This window comes from Mesoplodon mirus, assembly GCF_964341445.2.
Source record: "Mesoplodon mirus genome assembly, chromosome: 18".
Lineage (NCBI taxonomy): Eukaryota > Metazoa > Chordata > Mammalia > Artiodactyla > Ziphiidae > Mesoplodon > Mesoplodon mirus.
Genome location: NC_138994.1, coordinates 11,045,252 through 11,069,665, shown reverse-complemented (window position 1 = coordinate 11,069,665; position 24,414 = coordinate 11,045,252). Strand labels below are relative to the sequence as shown.

Here is a 24,414-nt window from a genome sequence, read left to right as displayed (position 1 = left end):
AGTTAGGAAGAAAGTCAAAGAGATAAAAGCTAGCCAGCCAAGGCTCTTCTGTTTTTAATTAGGAAAGTAAAAGCTTTCCCAAACATCCCAGTCAGAAGACTTATTTACATTTTATTCTATTTATCAGCTGAATCACATGGTCATTACTAGGCCAGTCATTGTCCAAGGGAATGAGAATATCATGATTAATTTGGATCAAACACAATTTATCCCTTGGGGCAGTACTGTCTTGTCTTCTCTGAAATGGGTTTGTTATCAGGAAAGAAGGGTCTTTATATACAGTATCAAATATCAAAGATTAACCTAAAACTAAAATTTTAAAAACGAGAACATTTATTGACTTTTGCAAAGCAAGCTAAAATAAATGTTAAATGGCATAATCTAATATTAGTGTATTTCATGTCTGATTCTAATAGATAACGGTTATAAGAAATCTTTAAACTTTTGTGTGCTGATTGTGTTAACTATGTTGTCATTACCAACCTGACGAAAATTCTGATACTTTGTGTAAAATGTCTTAAAAGCTTGGCTGGCTTGTCTGAGTTGACTTTACTTAGTAGGTCTTTATTTTTTGGTTATTATTTTTTGCTCTTGGGGAGAATTTCAAACACAAACATACACAGAATAGTATAATTAACCCCATGTACCTATCACCCAGCACCAACAACCATCAACCCTTGACCAGTCTTGCCTCATCCACCCCACATCGCCCTTCTATATTATTTCGAAGCAGATCGCAGCTATCAGTTCATTTGTAAATATTTTAGTTCAGGATCTTTTGTTAAGTTAACCATTCTCATGCCTGAAAAAATTAACAGTAGATGATAATAGGAATTATTGAGAATTTCCTTGGGTGTAATAATGATATTATGGCTTTATTTTTCCTTTTAAAAAGTCATTGTCTGGGCTTCCCTGGTGGCACAGTGGTTAAGAATCCGCCTGCCAATGCAGGGGACACGGGTTCGAGCCCTGGTCCGGGAAGATCCCACATGCCGCGGAGCAACTAAGCCCATGCACCACAACTACTGAGCCTGCGCTCTAGAGCCCGCGAGCCACAACTACTGAGCCCACGTGCCACAACTACTGAAGCCTGTGTGCCTAGAGCCTGTGCTCCGCAACAAGAGAAGCCACCACAATGAGAAGCCCGTGCCCCGCAATGAAGAGTAGCCCCTGCTTGCCACAACTAGAGAAAGCCCGTGCACAGCAACGAAGACCCAACACAGCCAAAAATAAATAAATAAATAAATAAAATTTATTTTTAAAAAAAGTCATTGTCTGATAGAGACACGTACTCAAATATTTTTGAGTAAAAATATATGATATCTGAGACTTGTTTTAAAATTTAGTTTAAAAAAGTGGTAGCGTATGGAGGGAAAATAAGGATAGTGCTGAGTTGTTGAAGTTGAGTGATGGGTACATGGGAGTTCATGTACTGCTTCTTTTGTGTATGTTTGAAGATTTTAATAATAAAAAGTTTTTAAAAACCAATTCTTTAATATCATATCCACTTAGTTTCCAGTTGTCTCATTGTTGGATCAGGATCCAAATAAGACCCATTTATTGAAGTTGGTTGTAGGTCTTTTAGTCTCTCTTGTCCTTATACAGTAGATTTGAGTTCTCTCTCACCTGCTCACACTCTTTTTTTTTTTTTTTTCCCAAGACATTTGAGTTGTTATGGTGTTTTCTACTGTTTGGATTTTGCTTATTGAATCCCCTTGGTGTAGTTTAACCTATTCCTCTCTCTATATTTCCTATAGATTGGAAATTGAATCCAGAGGCTTGATCAGCTTCAAGTTCAATTTGGCGGGGGTGGGGGCGGTGGGCAAGATTATTTTATAGGCTGTATTCTCCCATCGGGGAGCAGTGAATGTCTGGCTGTTTCTCTTGGGGGAATGCTAGCAATCATTGACCAATGCCTAGATCAGTCAGTTCATTAGAGGTGGCAAAATGGTGATATTCTGATTCCATCTTCCTTCTTTATTTATTAGCTACAATACTTATATAAAAGAAAATATCTCATCTGCTGCTTGCTTAGAGGTATGGGAAAGGTGGGAGAAATGCTGGATTTGTCCTCTTTAAAGTTACTCTTTTTCATGCACAAATTGTTCTGTCTTTGGCCAGTAGGAGCCTCTTCATGTTGGCCTCAAGTCCTTTTGACACAACTTTAGTAGTCTTTGATAGCTTCCTTGGTATCTAATATGTAATATAGAGATTGTATAGTTAAGAGTTTCTCCAAGGAGCCCTGGTTCATTTTACTGGAAAACTGTTTGGAGACTATAGTCTTGGGTGCCATCACGAACTCACCAATAATTGCAATTCAAATTCAGGACTGGTGTGTGTGTGTGGATTAGCTTTATTGAGATATGATGTACATACAGTAAATCTACCTATTTTAAATGTACAGATTATGAGTTCTGACAAATGTGTAACCATTACCACAATGATAATATAGAACATTTCCATCACCCCCCAAAAGTCCCCTCATGCCCCTTTAGGACTTAAGGGTTTTTACTTTAACCTCTCCTATCACACATCTGTATCTCCTTCCACATCAAGAATCCCAATTCTCAAGAATACTGAGGGTGATAAAATTAGAATGCCATGACACACAACTGCTCATTTGCTTTATCTCACCTTAACCACAGAACTCTCAGAACTGCAACGCCAGTATTCCCACCATATGTCTACTTAAAAGTTTAAATTTCATTTTTGCAGTTTGGGGTCCAATATTTAGTTTTAATATAACTGTGAGACTAAAATGATTTTAAAAATTATTTTTCTGAAGAAAATCTCAGTCCTGCCCACAGGTACCTTTATTTAGGTACTTTGTCTTCTTAGGGGCCTCAGCCTCACAGGAAGATTGTATTCCTGGTCTCAGATCAGCTGACTGCACTAACATGGAACGTCTATACTGCAGTTGAGGTAAGTAATATTTATGGAGGATTATCCAGATCAAAAGTGTCTGACTGGAGTTACACATCAGAATCTCCTGTGGAGCTTTTAAAAATAAATATGTTTGAGCCCTATCCCAGACAGACCTACTATTTCTCTTAACAGTGGGGCCCTCGTAAGTATATTTTAAAATACTTACAGGTGGTTTCTGATGTTCACCCCTGTAGTAACCACTGTTAAATTTATCAGAGAGCTGCATACCTGGATGGTATTGTTTTGACAAAACTTCCCTCCCGCCCAATTGCATTTAATAAATTTTTTTTTATCAAATATTCTTCTTAGGTATTACACCACACCAATATGTACTGAAAGATGTTATTAGAAATAGTTCTATGAAACTCATTCTTCATTTAGCCATAAGAATGTTCTTGAGGACATTTGTTTGCTATGTACACCACGTCTTCCTGTGAGGAAGCATGGGAGAAATTTCTCTCATTTAAATGCCAGGGGTAGCTGTGCTTCTCCTAAAGACTGGCCTGTTATTATATGTGTTATATATCTGTTCATTTTGTTTATTCACAAAGGCTTTTTGAGCACTCAAGTACCAGGAACTCTAGGTGCTGGGGATGTAGTGGTGAACAAAACAGACAAGGCCCTTCTAGGGGTGGGGAGGTGGGGACAGACAACAAGCAAGTAGGTGCATGGGCAATTTCAGGTAACTTTGGGTAGCGACAGTGTTGTAAAATAGGACAGGACGGCATGCTAGATCATGCCTAGGGTCGTGTGCTTTACGTAGGTGATCAGGGCAGCCTCTGAGGACTGGCCTTCCAACTGAGACTGAATGATGTGAAGGAGCCAGCTGTGTGAACATCTGGGGCAGCACATTGTAGGCAGAAGGGAGTAGCAAGTGCTAAGGCCCTTAGGAGGAAAATGGTGTGGAGTGAGCAAGGAACATAAAGCAGGCCAGAACAGAGGGGAGAAGGGGAGAAGGTGAGGTCAGAGGTGGTCAGGGCCCATGTTGCTTAGAGCCATGGGGGCCACAGTAAGGACTCTGGAAGCCACTAGGGCAGGAGGGGGCACAGTTTGAGCAGAGAAGGGACGTACTGTTATTTTGAAAAGATCACTGTGGAGAGTGGAACGTTAGAGGAGTAGAAGGGAAGCAGGGAGACCTGTTAGGAGCTCTGACAGTACCCAGGTGATGGTGGCCAGGACAAGAGAGGTAGCAGTACCCTTCCTGGACCTGGCAAGAGGAGCCCCTGCCCTTTAGAGGGTCCTGCTCTGGCCCTTCTCCAGCTGTGCCTTCCCCCACATTATGTCTGAGGGGCGGGGCCAAGGAGATGTGCTTGGAGGTCATTGTAATCCTTAGGTGTCTAATTGTCCTAACCTATAAGTTTATGTACTACCCGAAATCTCAGTTACCGTCTTTGGTTTTGTGTAATAAAGGTCAAAGACAAGGCACTAGCCCATGTCCCTCCAGGACAGTAAGGGAGAAAGAAGGAGCTTCAGACATCACTGAACCACTGTTGATCATTCCTCTGGTTAAGTCTCCCCTTTACATCCTTCAGGAGAAGCAGCACTGAGAGAAGGCAGTCTCCTTAGGTTGTAACCCCCCAGCTCTGGGAGCAGAAGGAGCAGAAGGGACAAATGCCTGAGGGCAGCTGGTCAGAGCACACCTATTCGCAGCTCTTCATCCCATCAAGGGTTTTGTGCTGCCCTGGTGTCACCTTGCAGATACTGCCTTTTCCTGGTTTCCTATTGGATTTTTGGCTTTTTTCTTAATTTGTGAGAGCTCATTATATATTGTAGAACTCACACTTTATCAAAGACATGGATTCAAAATACCCCCCCACTCTTTTGACTTAAAGATTTTTAAATGTAATTTTTAAGTGTTTCATCTAACTAAATTTAAGAATCATTTATGTCTTCTGGATTGTGAGTCATACCTAGAAAAGCCTTTCCCTCTTAAAGATTATTATAAAATTCCTCCTGTTTTCTTTTAGCACTTCTGTGGCTTCATTTTTAGGTATTTTAATATTTGAGCTAGCTGAATTAATTTTGTTGCAAAGAATGAAGTGGAGTTCTAACTTATTAAATATGGTTCTCAAGTTTTTAAAGTGTATTGAATATTGCATCTTTTCCCCATTGCCTTAAAATGCCATATTTTTCATATACTAAACTCCCATATGTATTTAGATCTACATCTGGACTTTCTGTCCTGTTACATTTACATTTTTCTACTTCTCCAGCCATATACCCATACCACACTTTCAAAATCACGGTAACTTTATAATGTTTTCAGACCTCATAGACCTCTCTCTCTCTCACTCCGTGCCTCCCCCTGACACACACACACACTTACATTTACTCATATGCTTCTTGAATCCTACACCCTTCCTCTGTATTCAGTTTCCTTCTTCATCAAGTACCCTGTGTAGTTCTTTCAGTGTGAATGTGATTGGAAAACCTCCTGCTCAGTCTCTGTCTTAAAATGTCTTTATTTCCCCCTCAGTCATGATTGATATTTTGGCTAGTGTGGTAGCTATTTTGACTGGCTCTCTTAAGCCACATCATAACCCTTCTTCTATTTGGTGGGGTCTGAAACCTGAAAAATTACAGTTCCTTTGCTGCCAGGGCGTGGCTGTGAATATCTCCTACCACTTAGATGCATGTACATGGGACCTGGAAAGTAGAAAGGAGGTGATGGTTTCCACTGAAAAGCAAATGCCTCCAGTGGCATACCTCCACACTCCACTGGGCTCCAGTTTCTGGGTGAGGCGGTTGTGGCAGAGGCACCAGCGGTAACAGCAGCAGTAGTTTCCTGATCTCCAGATGGTAAGAAAATCCTACAGATAAATTGTTAAAATCAACAAGAATTGAGCAAGGTTGCTGGATGTAAAGTCAACCAAGAAAAGTGATTATGTTTCTATATATCCACAACATGAAATAAAAATACAGTTTACCGGCCTTTCTCACCTTCTGGATGGCCCACACTGTCTGTGGAGTGTGTCTCCCAAGGCCACTCTCGCCTTCTGAGATGGCCCACACTCTGTCTGTGGAGTGTGTTTCTCTATAAATAAGTCCACTTTTTACCTATCACTTTGTCTCTCACTAAATTCTTTCTGTGATGAGATATCAAGAACCTGAGCTTCATTAAGTCCTGAAATCAGGTGCTGACCCTTTATTCCCAACTTATAGCTAGACCAACTCCCCCTCATCGTCAGCACCACTGGGATGTCTTCTGTGCCATTTCTTTGCGAGAACTTTTTGGGCACTAACACCTGGTTGGGAGACTACCTTGGAACGGATAGCATCTAAAATCATACTGAAACCCCCACCAGGTGGGAGAAGTTAACTCTATGCTGCCCACAAGCACGTAGACCCCAGACTGGTTTGAACCAGAAGGCTGATGATGCTAACTCCCATTTACCTCCCCACCAACCAATCAGGAGAATGTCCACCAGCTGATCATGCCCTCTTTGAACCATTACTGTAAAACTCCTAACTTCCCCCTCCAGGTTGGGACACACAGGTTTGAGGGCATGAGCCTGCTGTGGCCCCCTTTGCCTGGCAAAGCAATAAAGCTATTCTTTTCTACTTCACCCAAAAAAACAAAAACAAACAACAAAAAAAACACCCAAATTTACCATAGCATCAGAATATCAAGTACTTAGGACTAAATCTAACAAAAGATGTGCAAGCTGTTTATGCAGAAAATGATAAAATGCTATTGAGAGAATTGAAGAAGACATAAACAAATGGTGAGATATTTGTAGTTTGGAAAACTCAATACTGTAAAAATGTTAATTCTCCCCAAATTGATCTACAAATTCAATGCAATATCAATCAAAATCCCTATTATGTTCATTTTTTCTTTAAGAAAATAATAAGCTGAGTCTAAAATTTATACAGAAATGCAAAAGGTCAAGAATAGCTAAGACATTCTTAAAAAGAACAAGGTGGGAAAATTGTTCTTCCAGTTATCAAGATGCATTTGAAAGCTGAGTATGACATTGACATAGGAGAGATAAGCAGAGCAATGAAACAGAATCCAGAGTGCAGAAAGAAACCCACATGTATATGGGCATTTGATTTGTGACAAAGGTGACAGTGCAGTTTAGCGGGGAAAGGACAGTCTTTTCAGTAGACAGTGCTGGAACAACGGGGTATGCCCATGCGGGGGAGTGGAAACAAGTATCGTGGCAATTTCACATCACAGAAACAATTCCAGGTGGATATAAACTGAAATGTGAAAGTAAACTAAAAAAGCCTTTAGTAGATAGTAGTATACAGTAATGCTTGTATGACCTCAAGTTGAAAAAATATTCATCTGGGCACACATCCACAAAAAAACACTAACCATAAAGGACATGGCAGGACTTCCCTGGTGGCGCAGTGGTTAAGAATCCACCTGCCAATGCAGGGGACACGGGTTCGAGCCCTGGTCTGGGAAGATTCCACATGCTGCGGAGCAACTAAGGCCGTGCGCCACAACTACTGAGCCTGCGCTCTAGAGCCTGCGCGCCACAACTACTGAGCACAAGTACCACAACTACTGAAGCCCGGGGGCCTAGAGCCCGTGCTCTGCAACAAGAGAAGCCACTGCAATGAGAAGCCCACGCACCACAATGAAGAGTAGCCCCCGCTCACCACAACTAGAGAAAGCCCACACCCAGCAACAAAGACCCAATGCAGCCAAAAATAAATATATAAATAAATAAATTTTAAAACAGAAAAAGAACCAAAGGGAAACTTCTAGACATGAAAAAAGTGTAACTATTGAAAACTCAATAGATCCTCTTCCTCTTCCTTTTCTTCTTCCCCTCCTAAACAATTCATGCAAAAGCCATGGGGGTGGGGCTCAAGGTCTGCTCAGTGGGTAGGTACAGGTGGAAGCCACAGAAAGTCAGAGTTGGGTGAGGAGGGAGTTGTGAGGATAAGTACACTTGACACCTAACTGCCCATGGCAGTTATTATTATTGTCGTTATTATAGTTGTTACAAAGGAAATGTTGAGAGATGGCAGAGCAACCACCAGTCACATCCTCTGGGCCTCACCTCTGATTCCAGCTGCATCTGAGGCCTCACCCACTTTGTGCTGACAGCTTTCTTGCTTTAACTATACAATACATATCACTCCTTTTCTGCCCTGGGGCTTTCCAGTGCCCTGGGTGAGACGCCAATGGAAGTGCACTTGGAATGCCCACATGCACAGCCTAGAAGTGGGAGATGCATCACCTCCTGGGGCAGCCCTTAGTGGGGGATGGAAGCTGATGGGTAAATGCTGCTCACTATCAGTCCTCAAGTGGACAATTCTGAGAGACATTTTTTCACTCCGCAGATGGTTCCAGTGGCGTCAAGCGCCAGTGGCCCACAGCAATGCCCAGCTCAACCTTATACCTTGTTCTGGCTTTTCCTCCAGTCCCTCACGCCTGTTCCCTAGTGTCCCTTCTGTTCCACACAAGGCCTTTTCTCAGGCTCTGCTTTCCAGGCTAGCTCAGGATAAGACTATCAGAAGGCCCTAGAAAGAGCCCTGGGAAACGGAATTCCTCCCAGGATGAATGGCAATAAGGACTCTGTTGCTGGTGGTAAGGGGAGTGGAGATAATCCTTACATGCCATAGCTTCACAATTACTAAGACTTCCCCCTGCAGTGGGGAAGGGAGCAGAGGTAGATAATGAAGCACTAGGTTATGCAATAGTTCTAGCACTTGAAAGGCATGAGGCAATAGTAATTATATGGATTGTGGAGTTGGTTGGCTTCTACTAACTGCTTTAGAAGCTTTGCAAGAGAAAATGAGAGGCTGTCAATTCAGGGCATGCTGTGAAACCCAGGGGCATTCTGAACTTCGAGACCTCAGAAGGTCTTAATAGGGGACTTCCCTGGTGGTCCAGTGGGTAAGACTCCACACTCCCAATGCAGGGGGCCTGGGTTCGATCCCTGGTTGGGGAACTAGATCCTGCATGCATGTCACAATGAAGAAGCAACTAAGACCCAGTGCAGCCTGCATACATACATACATACATACATACATAAAAAAATAAGGTCTTAATAGGATCAAATCCAGTTACTGGTATGCTCATTAATTTGCTAGCCCCTCCCCACCCCTTTTCTTCTCTATTTCACTCTCCCTGGGCCCTCATATAAACAACCTGCACCAAGTCCTTGCCTCAGGCTCTGCTTCATGATTAAGACATGAAGAAGCAACGGTGGCCAAGTCACTAAGTTTATAACCTCAAAGACTTAATGATTTCTAAGGGGAGCAGCCGATTAGTATGACTCAAGCTAAGCATGATCAATCATTCTATGAATAGCTAATCATTTTTTTAGTTCTTACTTTGTGCCCAGCCCTGTTCCAAACCTTTTACATCCATTACCTGAGTTAATTCTCAGAGCAGTTCCATGATGTAGATACTATTTCTCTCTCTCCCCCTCCTTTCCCCCATCCTCTCAAATGAGGAAACTGAAGCCCAGGGAGTTCATGTAACTTACCCAGAGTCACACAATTAGCACAGGACTGAACCTGGATTCAGCTCAGTCTGACTCCACAGCCCCCACACTCTTAGCCTCTGTGATATACCGATTTCTTCCAAATAACAATATCAACAGAGAAAGGGGGGAAATTATGTTCATGAATGCTGCTTTAGGCAACAAAATCCTCAAATTCATCTGGACCTGTGTGCACAATATCCCTTCCCACCCTGAAGATGCATTCCCACAGCCAGTGCTGCTGCTGTTCTTTGCTGGGATTTAAGTCCCAGTTCAACCACTTACCAAGCTAGGGATGACCCTGTGAAATTATCCCATTTAAGCCTAAATTTCCTTACCTGTAAAAGCAAGTTAATAATACTGGCCTTATAGGTGTTCCACAGATTTAGTGTCTAATAGCTGATAGCTATGATTTTTCTAGTCAAAGGTCCATTGTTGGGAACAGAGAAAACAGAGCAGAACAATTTTGGTCAAGTTATTTTGTTTGTCTGGAACCCAAGAAATGCCTCTTGGCTTTACTGGACTTAACTTATAACTCCTAGGATAAGAGATTCAAACCAGAAATAATTTTGTCCCCTGAAGTGGGCTGAATGGTGGCTCCCCAAAAAGATGAGTCCTAACTCCTGGAACCTGTGAATATCACCTTATTTGGAAAAAGTGTCTTTGCAGATCTAATTAATAAGTTAAGGATCTCAAGATGAGGTCAACCTGGATTGACCTAAATCTGCTGACCAGTGTCTTTATAAGAGAAAGGCAGAGGGAGAGAAGGCCACGTGAAGATGAGGCAGAGATTAGAGAGGTGCTGCCACAAGCCAAGAAACACCAGGACCCCCCAGAAACTGGAAGTGGCAAGGGAGACTTCCCCAGAGCCTTTGGAGGGAGTGCAGCCCTGCTGGCACCTTGACTTTGGATTTCTGACCTCTGGAACCGTAAGAAAATACATTTCTGTTGTTTTAAACCACCAGTTTGTGGTAATTTGTTACAGCAGTCCTGGAAAACTAGTCTACTTCTCTCTTCTCCCCCAAGTCAACCCTGCGCTGTTCTCTTGACAGAGAGCTAATGGGAAATGCAGCACATAAAGGCATGCCTTTGACATGACCTAAATCTTGATGACTGAGAAAGTCCATGGAAATCAATATAAATAATTTTGCAGGCTTCCAAAAGCTGAGAGCAAATTTTAATGGCAATGGATAATAAATGTGTACTTGTTGAGTAATCTTGCCTTCCTCCAATAGTGACTGCAGGTGCCATTTTCTTCAGACACCTTTTCAAGGTCACCAGGTTTTGTTTTAGAATTTAGACATGGCTTTTGCTTTGTGTGTCTGCTTCTGAACCTTTAATGGGCATGGGGATGGGTAGATGATCGTTGTAACGCTTCCAGGGTGCACTTATGAAGAGCACAGTGGTTGAACAATTATCCTTTATTAAGTGGTGTGGTCATGGGGGAAATGGCCCATGCCTAAAAATAGCAAAAGCATTTAAAAACTGTCACTAGTCAGGATCCTATCTGACAAACCTGTTGTCTGGTGACAGGATTGGATGTACCTGAAAGGGCCAAAGGAATAGTGTTTAAACATGAAAAACAGTGAGTCACTTTAGGTAACCAGGTGAAACCTTTTTAAGTGTCAATCAAGTTTGATTTTTTGTTATGTAAATCAGCTTTGTATAAAGCATCTTACCCTGAGATGTAGTTTCTATCTTTAAATCTCAGAAGATGAGTTCAGAATAGACATATCCAGTTTTACAATCATTACAGGTTTCTATAATATAAAAGAGAAAATAATTCAGTAAACTTAGGATATATATCCATAGAAGCTCTTAAAAAAATCTATTTTAATAGCTGGGTGGCCTGACAGAACCAAGTATTAACTGTTTTTTTTTTTCCTGGACTATATTAAATGATTTATTCTTGAAAAGTTTTTAGAAGTGCACCTGCATCCTTCTCTCTGGATTCTTTATATGATATTCTCCCCACCACATCCTTCTTTCCTCCCCATCTACCCATCTCCTGATGAAATTTGTTAGGGGCCGTGGTACTGATTGCTATTGGTTTCCTAGGGTATGCATGTTGCCCCCATTCATCCCATCCTTGGGTTCCTAAAGCCTAGGGGTATGGTGACCTCACAGAGACTACTCTCCCATTACAATAGCATCCTTTATCCCAAACTGTGGCTCACCCTGATCTCTCGGTGCCACCTCCTGGAACATGGGGGTGGCATAATGTATCTCCTGAGAGTATTCAGTCCCTGGGTAAAAGACAAGAAACAGAGTTAGTGGGCCTATAATCCAAATCTCTGATCACTTGAGGGCAGTGGCTTGCCAGCTACCCTCACAATGTCATGTCACCTCTGGACTTTGCAGAGAGTACTTAGCATCTCGGGCTTTGGAAACACATTGCCTTGGTTCTAAGCCTGGCACAGATTTCTCATCTGTATAATGGGAATGATATAAATTGGGAGTTAGTGATGTTTGTACCAGACAGAGCAGGTAAATTGCTTAGCACTGTGCCTGGCACATGGCTGGCCCTCAGTCAACGTTGGCTGGGATTGTTCTCATTGTTGGCCAAGGTCCTGGGTCTGTTTACTATAAAGCAGCAAATGATGCCAGCCTTAAGAGGTGATCATCAAAGAGATTGGAACACAGTGTGGATCATTCTGAACTGATAGAAAAAAATCTCCAAGATACGTTGTTAAGTGAAAAAAATCAAGGTGTAGAATGACATATCTATGACATGCTACCATTGCTACCATTTATTTAGATGCTAACATACACATAAAATTTCTGTGGAAGGATCTTAAAAATTGGTTATTGCCCCTGGAAAGTAGGATAGGGTGTCGGGATGGGAGGGAGACACTATACTCTGCTTCTGCAATTTTTTACACATGTGTCTGTACGACCTTAAAGATTTTTTAAAGACAAAAACCCCAGACCAACCAAAATCGCCAACAAAGTTCTCTTACCTGCTTGATTTTTACAGATATTTGCATATATTCCATCTTCCATGGGTGTATTTCCATAGACTCTGGGTGCGTTATCTTTCATAGCTTTCCCTATAAAAATTGGTGCAGAATCATTAAATTAAACTACTTCAGCCACAGGAGAGGAATTCCCCAGAGTTCTGAAAGAATGACCTGCTCCAATGGCCTAAACTGTTGTCTATTAAAAGAAAACCATAGACTCAGCAAGGAGTCCATAGCATCTGCTTCTCTAAGGCAGAAACCCTTCTGATTTATTTTCTTGGGTCTGCAAATAACATCCTTTGCCTATCAGATTATGCTTGAGATGGCCAGAGACACCTTTTCTTTCCTTCACTGAAAAGAATAGGCTGTAAAAAGCTTTGTAATGTCTGCAAGAGATAGTAAATTACCCAGCTGAGTTCCATTTAGTCCTGGCCAGTACTCAAGAATATTAATTCCACTTTTGTAAGACCCTGCGATTTTTGTAGGAAGAGGAGACATGTTTTTTAAAAGTATGAGATGCAGTAAATTTAAGAGGATTGAAATCATATCAAGCATCCTTTCTGATCACAACAGTATGAGACTAGAAATCACCTACAAGAAAAACACGGCAAAAACCACAAACACATGGAGGATAAACAATATGCTACTAAACAACCAATGAGTCACTGAAGAAATTAAAGAGGAAATTAAAAAAATACCTGGAGACAAATGAAAATGGAAGCACAACCATCCAAAATCTAAGGGACCCAGCAAAAGCAGTTCTAAGAGAGAAGTTTATTGCAATACAATCCTAGCTCAGGAAACAAGAAAAATCATAAATAAACAACCTAACTTTACACCTAAAGGAAATAGAAAAAGAAGAAAAGTTAGTAGAAGGAAAGAAATAATAAAGATCAGAGCAGGAATAAGTGAAATAGAGACTAAAAGAAAACAATAGAAAAGATTGATGAAACTAAGAACTGGTTCTATGAAAAGCCAAACAAAATTGATACACCTTTAGCTAGGTTCATCAAGAAAATAGAGAGCTCAAATAAATAAAATCAGAAATGAAAGAAGTTAAAACTGACACCACAGAAATACAAAGGGCTGTAAGAGATTACTACAAACAATTATACACCAATAAAATAGAAAACCTAGAAGAAATGGATAAATTCCTAAAATGTACAATCTCCTAAGACTCAATCAGGAAGAAATAGAAAATATGAAGACACCAATTACCATTCAATATGAAACTGAATCAGTAATCAAAAAACTCCCAACAAACAAAAGTCCCAGACCAGATGGCTTCACAGGTGAATTCTACAAAATGTTGAAGAGGAAGGAACACTTTCAAACTCATTCTATGAGGCCAGTATCACCCTGATATCAAAGACAAAGACACCAGACAAAAAGAAAATTACAGGCCAGGGCTTCCCTGGTGGCACAGTGGTTGAGAGTCTGCCTGCCGATGCAGGGGAGGTGGGTTCGTGCCCCGGTCCAGGAAGATCCCACATGCCGCGGAGCGGCTAGGCCCGTGAGCCATGGCTGCTGAGCCTGCATGTCCGGAGCCTGTGCTCCGCAACAGGAGAGGCCACAACAGTGAGAGGCCCACATACCGCAAAAAAAAAAAAACCCAAAAATTACAGGCCAATATAACTGATGGACATAGATGCAAAAAGCCTCAACAAAATATTAGCAAACCAAATTCAACAATATATTGAAAGGATCATACACCATGATCAAGTGAGATTTATCCCAGAGATACAAGGATGTTTCAATATCCGCAAATCAACGTGATACACCACATTAACAAATTGCATAACAATTATTTGATCATCTCAATAGATGCAGAAAAAAGTTTGGACAAAATTCAACCTCAATTTATGGTAAAAACTGTCAACAACATGGGTATAGAGGGAACATGCCTCAACATAATAAAGACCATATATAACAAGCCCACGGCTAACATTATACTCAGTAATGAAAAGCTGAAAGCATTTCCTCTAAGATCAGGAACAAGACAAGGATGCTCACTCTTGCCACTTTTATTGAAAATAGTATTGGTAGTCCTAGCCATAGCAATCAGACAAGAAGAAGAAAAAAAGGAATCCAAATCAGAAAGAGAAAAGTAAAACTGTCACTGTTTGCAGATGACATGATACTATATATAGAAAATCCTAAAGATGCCACCAAAGAATTAGAACTGTTAGAACAAATAAATGAATTCAGTAAAGTTTCAGCATACAAAATTAATATACAGAAATCAGTTGCATTTCTATACACCAAAAATGAACTATCTGAAAGAGAAATTAAGAAAACAATCCTATTTGTAATTGCACCAAAAAGAATAAAATACCTAGGAATAAATCTAACCAAGGAGGTAAAAGACCTGTACTTGGAAAACTATAGGACACTGATGAAAGAAATTGAAGACAACACAAACAAATGGAAAGATATACCATGCTCACAGATTGGAAGAATTAATATTGTAAATGACTGTACTCCCCAAGGCAATCTACAGGTTCAGTGCAATCCCTGTCAAATTAGCAATGGGATTTTTCACAGAATTAGGACAAATAATTAACATTTGCATGGAAACACAAAAGACCTCAAATAGCCAAAACAACCCTGAGAAAGAACAAAGGTGGAGGTATCATGCTCTCTAATTTCAAACTGTACTACAGAGGTACAATAATCAAAGCAGTATGGGACTGGCACAAAAAACAGACACATAGATCAATGAAACAGACTAGAGCACCCAGAAATGAACCCACGCTTATATGGTCAATTAATTTACCACAAAGGAGGTAAGAATATACAATAGGGAACAACAACACAGTAAATGGCATTGGGAAAACTGGACAGCCACATGCAAAAGAATCAACTGGCCTACTTTCTCACACCATCTACAAAAATAAACTCAAAATGGATTAAAGACCTAAATGTAAGATCTGAAACCATAAAACGCCCAGAAGAAAACATAGGTAGTATGCTCTTTGACATTGCTCTTTTTTTGTTGTTGTTGTTTTGTTTTCTTTTTCTGATACGCAGGCCTCTCACTGTTGTGGCCTCTCCCGTTGCGGAGCACAGGCTCCGGACGCGCAGGCTCAGCGGCCATGGCTCTCGGGCCCAGCTGCTCCGCGGCATGTGGGGTCTTCCCGGACCGGGGCACGAACTCGTGTCCCCTGCATCGGCAGGCAGACTCTCAACCACTGCGCCACCAGGGAAGCCTTGACATTGCTCTTAGCAATATTTTTTTGGCTCTGTCTCCTCAGGTAAGGGAAGCAAAAGCAAAAATAAACAAATGGGACTCCATCAAACTTGCACAGTGAAGGAGATTATCAATAAAACAGAAAGGCAGCCTACTGAATGGGAGAAGATATTTGCAAATGATATGTCTGATAAGGGGTTAATATCCAAAATGTACAAAGAACTCATGCAACTCAACATCAAAAAACCAAACCCAATTTAAAAACAGGCAGGGACTTTCTTGGTGGTCCAGTGGGTAAGACTGTGCTCCCAATGCAGGGGGCCTGGGTTCAATCCCTGACAGGGAACTAGATCCTGCATGCATGCCGCAACTAAGAGTTCGCATGCCACAACTAAGAGCCCGCATGCTGCAACTAAAAGATCCCACATGCTGCAACTAAGACCTGGTGTGGCCAAAAACAAACAAATAAATAAATATTTTTTAAAAAATTACCCCATTAAAAAAAATAAAAAATAAAAACAGGCAGAGGAACTGTATAGACATTTTCCAAAGAGGACATACAGATGGCCAACAGGCACATGAAAAGATGCTCAACATCACTAAATCATCAGGGAAATGCAAATGAAAACCACACTGAGATATCACCTCACACCGGTCATAATGGCTACCATCAAAAAGATAACTAACAAGTGTTGTCAAGGATGTGGAGTAAAGGAAACCCTCATGCACTGTTGGTGGGAATGTAAATTGCTGCAGCCAATATGGAAAACAGTATGGAGGTTTCTCAAAAAAATTAAAAATATGATCCAGCAATTCCACTTCTGGATATTTTTCTGAAGAAAACAAAACACTAATTTTAAAAGATATATGCACCCCTGTGTTCATTACAGCATTATTTACAACAAACAGCCAAGCTATGGAAGCAATCTAAGTGTCTGTTGATAGATGAATGGATAAAGAAGATGTGGTATGTGGTACACACACAATGGAATATTACTCAGCCATAATGAAGAATGAAATCTTGCCACTTGTGACAACATAGATACACCTAGAGGGTAGTATGCTAAGTGAAATGAGTCAGACAGAGAAAGACAAATACTGTATGATTTCACTTATATGTGAAATCTGGAAAACAAAACGAACAAACATAACAAAAAACAGACACATAGATACAGAGAACAAACAGGTGGTTGCCACAGAGGTGGGGGGTGAATGAAATAAGTGAGAGAGATTAAGAAGTATAAACTTCAAGTTACAAAATAAATGTCAGGGACTTCCCTGGTGGTGCAGTGGTTAAGACTCTGTGCTCCCAATTCAGGGGGCCCGGGTTTGATCCCTGGTCCGGGAACCAGATCCCACATGCATGCCACAACTACAAGTTTGCATCCCACAACTAACGAGCCCACGTGCCACAAGGAGCCCAGGTACCAGAACTAAGGAGTCCACCTGCTGCAACTAAGACCCAGTGCAACCAAAATAAATAACTAAATAAATATATACAAAATAAATGAGTCACAGGGATGAAATGTACAGCATGGGAAATATAGTCAATAATATTGTAATAGCTTTGTAACGAGACTTATCATGGTCATTTTGTAATGTATAGAAATTTGAAGCACTCTGTTGTGCACCGGAAACTAACATAGTGTTGTAGGTTAATTATACTTCAATTTTAAAAATGCTTTACATTACAAAAAACAAAATTTTTTTAATGTATGAGATGTGTACATTTTGACATCTGTTTTCACGTCTCCTGTCAACTGAGTCCTGGATTTCCGTGAATTAGGACTTTAGAGATGGAAGAAGGCCAAGAGCCTAACATGTATCACTTAGTTCTCTCCCCAGGTCTGACAGTATCTCCCATGGCCCCATTTTACAGGTCAGAACGCTGAGGCTCAGGCAGGTGAAGGAGCCCACTCAATGCCCCGAAGCTCACTGGCAGGTGTCGGTCCTGAGACACAAACTGTCTTTTGTGTAAATCTCAATATTCCTCTGTAGTCGTGTGCCAAATGAAAAGGCCACTTTGAAATCTTAACTAGAGGTCATAAGACGTGAATTATGAAAAGTAGTAAATGAGGTTTAGTGGAGCACTTAAGGTGGGGCAGAGAGAATGAGGCTCTTTTTTTTTTTTTTTTTTTTTTGCGGTACGCGGGCCTCTCACTGTTGTGGCCTCTCCCATTGTGGAGCACAGGCTCCGGACGCGCAGGCTCAGCGGCCATGGCTCACGGGCCCAGTTGCTCTGCGGCATGTGGGATCTTCCCGGACCGGGGCACGAACCCGTGGCCCCTGCATCGGCAGGCGGACTCTCAACTACTGCGCCACCAGGGAAGCCCGAGAATGAGGCTCTTTTTGTCTTCACGTACTGAGCTTCCTCCGAGTGGAAGACCCAGTGAGGACACTGAAAAGTACAAAGCAAAGCTCTGTCAGTCTGAACCCACTACATCATTTGCAGGCTTTGTGCAAAATGAAAATGCAGGGCGTCTTGTTTAAAAATTACTGAGATTTGTACACCCACGTTCAAAGCAGCACTACTCACAATAGCCAAAAGGTGGAAGCAATCCAAGAGTTCATTGATGGGTGAATGGATAAACAAAGTGTTTGTGTGTGTTGTGTGTGTGTGTATGTACACATATGTGCGTGTGTGTGTATATATGTGTGTGTGTGTGTGTGTGTGTGTGTATATATATATATAAAATGGAATATTATTCAGCTTTTAAAATGGAGGAAAAAAAATTTTTTGGCCGCACCGCATGGTTTGTGGGATCTTAGTTCCCTGACCACAGATCAAACCCATGCTCCCTGAAGTGGAAGCGTGGAGTTTTAACCCCTGAACCTCCAGGGAAGTCCTGAAATTAAGGAAATTCTGACACATATACAACAGGGATGAACCTTGAGGACATTGTGCTAAATGAAATAAGCCAGTTACAAAAGGACAAATACTGTATGATTCCATTTATATGCAATTTCTAAAGTAGTCAAATTCATAGAAAGGAAAATGGTGTTTGCCAGGGGCTGGGAGGAGAGAGAAATGAATGGGGAGTTACTGTTCAATGGGTACAGAGTTTCAGTTTTTGCAAGATGAAAAAGTAGATGGCTGGTGTTGGTTGCACAGGAATGTGAATGTACTTAATGCCACTGAATATATACTTAACAATGGCCAAAAGGGTAAATTTTATTGTTATGCATATTTTACCACAATTTAAAAATAATATTAAAAATTTTTTTAATGTATTACGAATTTCAAGACAATGACAGCAGAGCATTACACTGTCTCCTTAGCATGGGGCCCTGTGTGACTGCACAGGTCACACACCCACAAGCAGTCTAAATAGGGAAGTCTTTACCAGAGAAAAGAGAACTGTGCTAAGTGTGAACCGTTCAGGAAGTCCTTCATTACCTTCTCCTTTTGCATCTTTTTCTTCTCTTCTCATTTTCTTCACATCCCATTTCTGATTCCCCTTTCCCTTCCTCCTTGCCCTCACCCTGCTGTCTGTATCCAAAACCCAGGGAAAACAATGGCAAAGCTCCTAAGGAACTTACTTGCTTTGTACTTTGGTAGTATCCAAAATGCCAGAATTAGGATTATTACTATTAGCACCAGAAGCAGAAACACCAGAAGCAGTAGCTGCAGGCAGAAAGGACAGCTCTCTCCTCCTGGAAGAAGACAGCATTCACTGGTCACTGCACAGCCTTCTTTTCCAATGATATTGAATTGTGAAATGTTCTGGAAAGGGTGATCACGACTATCTCCCAGGTTAACCAATGTACCTTGCACCCTGAATCCCTGCCCTGCAACTTGAGAGTTAACTTGTTAGTGAGGTTCTTAAAGTTCATACCAAGTCCATCTTCCACAGGGGGTCATATACAAGGAAGAAAAAGCAGCACGGCATTTAACAGACAGACGTTGGCTACGTTGTTAGGGTCATAAGCCTGAGAACAGCTTGGCCATTTACTGGGCAAAGGCTTTAGTCATGTCGGCATGATTTATGTCACCCAAATACCTACCACTTATTGAGTGTTAATGATATGCAGTCATCGTGTTAAGCACTTTACATGCATTACCTTATTTTCTCATTGGTATTACTCTCATTTTACAATTAAGTAGAGTAAGACTCAGAGAGGTTAAGTGACTTTCCTAAAGTCACACAGCTAGTGAATTGAAGGCTGTGATTTGTAGTCAGGAGCCTGACTCCAACAGGTTGCCTCACTTGTTAGAACTTACTGAACGCCCAGGTGTGGGCTCTGATCTTCTGAGGATGAGGCCACATAAACTAATTTTTGTTCTATCCTCCTACCTCGACCAATGTCCCTTCATAAGGCCAGATTTAAATCGAAAATTCTCAGACTCCTCAGAGTTCTGCACTGGAACATGACAGTATGGGGAGAGCCAGCCCCAGCCCTAGCCTGGCCCCCTTTCCACCCAGGCTCTGACCTGCACCCTAAGGAGCCTGACATGCACATGGACACCCCCAGCCTGCATGGCCAAATGCCATCCCACCACTCCCCACAAACAGCTCCCTTGTTGTGGGTCCAGGAATGTTCACATCCTTACCATGGTCCACCTTGGGAGGATGAGCTGGGAAGGAGACTTGTGCAGGCCCTGGAAGGTGGGTTCTGATCTGATTGGGTAGGGAATTCAGGTCTAGGAACCTAGAGTAAGGTATAGAAAAGTGGGGATATAGGGTCCAGGTGGACAAATCCCCATGGCTTATGGGAAGCTTATGGGAAGACACATGGCTAAGAAGCACCAGAGCAGTGCCTTCCAAAACACAAGGTTGGGACAGGAGCCATTCTTGCCTCAAGGAAAGGGTGGCACTGGGAGTCTAGACTCACCAAGCATTAAACAGCCAAGCAGGTGAGTACAGGTGTTGGAAGTGAATTTAAAAAATGGTTTTTAAAAAGCAAAAGAATATCAAGAGACCCAGCAGCTTCAAGAAAGATGCAAATTCTAATGCGACTGCTTAGAACCTGAGCAGTGAAAAGTCAAGACAGGAAGAAGGGTCAAGTCAGGAAGTCTTACTATTGATACAAGGTCCCTTCCTGCACCAGTTTCCAGGCTTTTCTTTGGTTCCTTTATGGCAGAAAGTAACCCCATCAGAATGTGTGGACCCTACAGAAGGAAAAGCATTTGGAGGCAGGTGGGCAAAGTGGGAAATGGGCGGGCAGAGGAGTAGCTGGTTTCTGGAAGTAAATCCAGATCCTGTTGAAAGAGTTCAGGTCGCCTTTACCTGTTGAGGGTATGGTGATGAGTTGACTGTATTTTGCATGGTCAGGCAATCTGTTTTTAGCTTCACACCTATACTCTTTCCGTTCTCCAGTGTTATTCTTGGTTAAGTTAAATTCAGCAGGCTCCCTTACATTCTTGGAGATAGCTGGTGATATGGCCATGTTTTTTTCAAAGAAAGTATAATTGATGGGCAGAGAGCCGTTGAATGAGATGCAGCGTAGCATTATGTATCTGTCTGTTTTTGTTTGAACAGCACTGATGTTCAGCACTGGTGCAGTCACTGGATCTAGAAAAATAAAAGTGCACGTTAGGGCTTCCCTGGTGGCGCAGTGGTTGAGAGTCCGCCTGCCGATACAGGAGACACGGGTTCCTGCCCAGGTCCAGGAAGATCCCACATGCCGCGGAGCGGCTGGGCCCGTGAGCCATGGCCGCTGAGCCTGCACGTCCGGAGCCTGTGCTCCGCAACGGGAGAGGCCACAACACTGAGAGGCCCGCGTACCGCAAAAAAAAAAATGCACGTTAAACAGATAAGCAGATTGGGTTCACTCACTCAGTCCACAAACATGGATGGGAGCCCTACTCTATTCCCAGCTGTTAACCCAAAGATGAATGACACCCCTCTTGAGAAGTCAAGTTGCTCACAAGAAGCTCCATCAGGAAGGATCAGTGGGTACGTGGTTAACCCCATGCCTCGTGGCATGAACCAGGTTCCGAGAAAGCCAGAGGGTGGAGGACGTCTCTCTGCTTTGAGGAATCAGAGCGCAAACTTGCCTTTCATCAGAATTCACAATTTTGTTTGTGGCTGATAGTATAATTTTGTCAAAGATCCAGCTCCAAGTATGTAGTTGAGAGGTGCTTTTATTCCCAATCATAAGATTGCAGTGGGTTTTTTTAAAATCAAAGAAATCTAAAAATATCATCTTTTCTAACTGTATTGTCATTGATAGAATTCGGCTGTACAATTATCTTTCACCTCCTCCCGAAAGAAGGAAGTAACCCTGATAAATAGAGTCAAGGAAAATTCTTGACCAGAAATGAGTGGGTTTGGTAAGCTCTGTAAGATCATACCCTATATAATAAATTATATAGCTGGATAGTGGGAGAATCCAGCTATATAATTTATTATATAATTCATTAATAAAACAGTATTATAGGGAAAGGAAAGATAATGGTTGAGTATCCATCATGTGTCGGGGTCACTACCCACATTATCTTGTTTCACTTCACAACAGTCCTACAAGGTGGACAGCATCATGCCCGTTGCACAGTTGAGCCAACTGTGATTCAGAGGCCACAGAGCTAGTAAATGGCAGAGCCAGGGCCGACTCCCAAGCATATGCGTTTGTTTTTAATAACGTTGTGCCAACTTAACAATTTGGCGCAGAAACAATGAAATATGTTTCATTGTTTAAGTCAAATCAAAGAAAATAATTTAGAGTCTTCTTGCTCCATCCCTTCCCTGAGCAGGAATCCCTGTGGTAGCATCCTTGACAGAATGGCACCCAGTGATGGTGGCCTCAAAGAGCAACTTTGTTTGGGAATAGCATCAACAGGATGTTTTTCCTGTGGAAATGAAATCTACCTCCTGTAATTTTCAGGAAGGAGGAGTTGAAACATTCATGAAGAAACAGAGAGCATGGACTTGTCTCTGCGATAAGATGATTCAGACTAGAATTACACTTCCCTGAGAGTTTGTAAAAGGACTGGTAAAGTGTATCACAGCATCACAGTGATCAAGGGAAGGGAGTGGTGACTCTTCCATAAATTAGTTATATTTTTTAAATTAAAGGAGCCCTTTAATGGGACTTCCCTGGTGGCGCATTGGTTAAGAATCTGCCTGCCAATGCAGGGGACAAGGGTTCAAGCCCTGGTCCAGGAAGATCCCACATGCCGTGGAGCAACTAAGCCTGTGCGCCCCAACTACTGAGCCTGCGCTCTAGAGCCTGCGAGCCACAACTACTGAGCCCGCGTGCCACAACTACTGAAGCCCACACGCCACAATTACTGAAGCCTGTGCCCTCTAGGCCCAGCGTGCTGCAACTACTGAAGCCCACATGCCTAGAGCCCGTGCTCTGCAACAAGAGAAACCATAGCAATGAGAAGCCTGCACGCCGCAACAAAGACCCAGTGCAGCCGAAAATCAATCAATCAGTCAATCAATCAAGGGGTCCTTTAAGGCTCATTCAGTTGCCACCTTCCCCAGAAAACTTTTCCTTAGTCCTCCAGGCAGAACTTCTCCCTTTTCCTCTGCTTCCTGTAGCACTTGGTCCCATCCTCTTAATACTTTTCTACCTCTTATTACATGATCCACTTGGATGTCTCCTGGTCACCTCAGACATAACCTGTTTGAAACTGAACTCTAGTTAATCTGCTAGTTAATGAATCAATTGGTAGGTAGATAAACATATGTTAAAATCCTGTTCTTTTTTAAAATGTTTTCATTCGTTCAATCATTCATTTATTTTCATTGTGCTAAGAACAGTTAACATGAGATCTACCTTCTTAACAAATGTTTAAGTGCACAGTACAGCACTGTTAACTATAGTCACAGTGTTGTACAGCAGGATCTCTAGAACATACTCATCTTGCATAACCAAAACTTTATACCCCTTGAACAACAACTGCCATTTTTGCCCATCTCAGGAAATGACACCACTCCTCGTCAGCTGATCACACTTGACATCTGGAAGTCATCCTTGATTCCTTCCTCACCTTTACTACATGTGATTCCAAATCTAATCAGTCAGCAAGTCCTGTTGTTTCTTTCTCCAAAATGTATTTTGAATCCATCCACTTCTCTCCATCTCCACCATTGTTTGTCTCCTGGATGACGGCAGGAGCCTCCCAACCGATCCCCAACCTCTACCCTTGCCCTGCCCCACCCAGGATGAATTAACACTGAAGGTGATAAATTGGGCCTGATAAATAGGCCTGACTTGGCTCCCCCTCCCTTTCCAGTCTCACCTGGGGTCACACTCCCCTCATCAGGCCTCCAGCCATACCAGTGTCCTATTAGGTCCTTCCCAACAGCCAAGTTCTTTCCTAAGTTGGAGCCCCCGGCACAGGTTATTGTCCCTTGACTAGAGCCTTTTTTCCCCTGTCTCTTCACGTAGCTAACCCCTTCTCATCCTTCAGGGCTCTTCTTAAATGCCATCCCTGTAGAAAGGCCTTCCCTAACTACCCTATCTAAAGAGGTCACTCCCCCATCCCGGACCTTTCTCCATCCCTGTGCCAGTTTCTTTTTCTTTATAACGATCCACACAGCTTGTGATTATGAATTTATTTGGGTACTTGGGTTTTATGCCTCCCCAAGTAGACTGTAAGCTCCACCAAGGCAGGAACTAATATATATCCAGGGCTCGGCACATCGGGGATATCATTAAATATTTGATGAGTGAATCAGTGATTCATGAATTTGTGTTCACGGCTCACATCCCTTACTGGGTTGGGGACAAGATCATGTCTTAGGCATCATCGAAACCCTGGCAGCATCCAACACAGTTACTTGCTTGGGGTCGGCATTCAGTAGGTATTTATTAATCTGACCTAAATGAAGATGATACAGGTTTTTATAATCTATTAAAAAAGTTCTACAGGATGGTGTAATTACTGTAACACATTGCAAGAAACTTGTGCATTTGCTCTGAAGGCAGGATGTGG

At 42.1% G+C, this 24,414-nt stretch overlaps 2 protein-coding genes across 10 annotated transcripts in view; one reads left to right on the top strand and one right to left on the bottom strand.

Moving 5' to 3' along the window:
* The window catches only part of POLG2 (DNA polymerase gamma 2, accessory subunit), a 209,842-nt gene that overhangs the window by 14,758 nt on the left and 170,670 nt on the right, over nt 1–24,414 (top strand). For 4 of the 8 annotated variants that reach the window (XM_082604305.1, XM_082604310.1, XM_082604308.1 and 1 more), the window contains 2 exons: nt 2,839–2,922; nt 5,509–5,721. The exons of 1 other annotated variant lie outside the window; for it this stretch is intronic. In XM_082604305.1, the coding sequence (XP_082460431.1) occupies nt 2,839–2,922; nt 5,509–5,694 (270 nt within the window). In that variant the 3' untranslated portion in view covers nt 5,695–5,721. 3 more of the 8 variants (XM_082604309.1, XM_082604311.1, XM_082604312.1) reach the window with 3 other exon arrangements.
* MILR1 (mast cell immunoglobulin like receptor 1) overlaps nt 5,633–24,414 on the bottom strand; it is a 46,143-nt gene continuing 27,361 nt past the window's right edge. Inside the window, exons 4-11 of one of the 2 annotated variants that reach the window (XM_082604318.1) lie at nt 20,756–21,040; nt 20,548–20,637; nt 19,068–19,181; nt 12,338–12,427; nt 11,751–11,806; nt 11,555–11,624; nt 11,057–11,137; nt 5,633–5,735 (exon numbers count right to left, since the gene is read on the bottom strand). In XM_082604318.1, the coding sequence (XP_082460444.1) occupies nt 11,085–11,137; nt 11,555–11,624; nt 11,751–11,806; nt 12,338–12,427; nt 19,068–19,181; nt 20,548–20,637; nt 20,756–21,040 (758 nt within the window). In that variant the 3' untranslated portion in view covers nt 5,633–5,735; nt 11,057–11,084. Of the gene's footprint in view, nt 5,736–10,602; nt 10,837–11,056; nt 11,138–11,554; nt 11,625–11,750; nt 11,807–12,337; nt 12,428–19,067; nt 19,182–20,547; nt 20,638–20,755; nt 21,041–24,414 lie in introns of those variants that run through there. The other variant, XM_082604317.1, reaches the window with a different exon arrangement.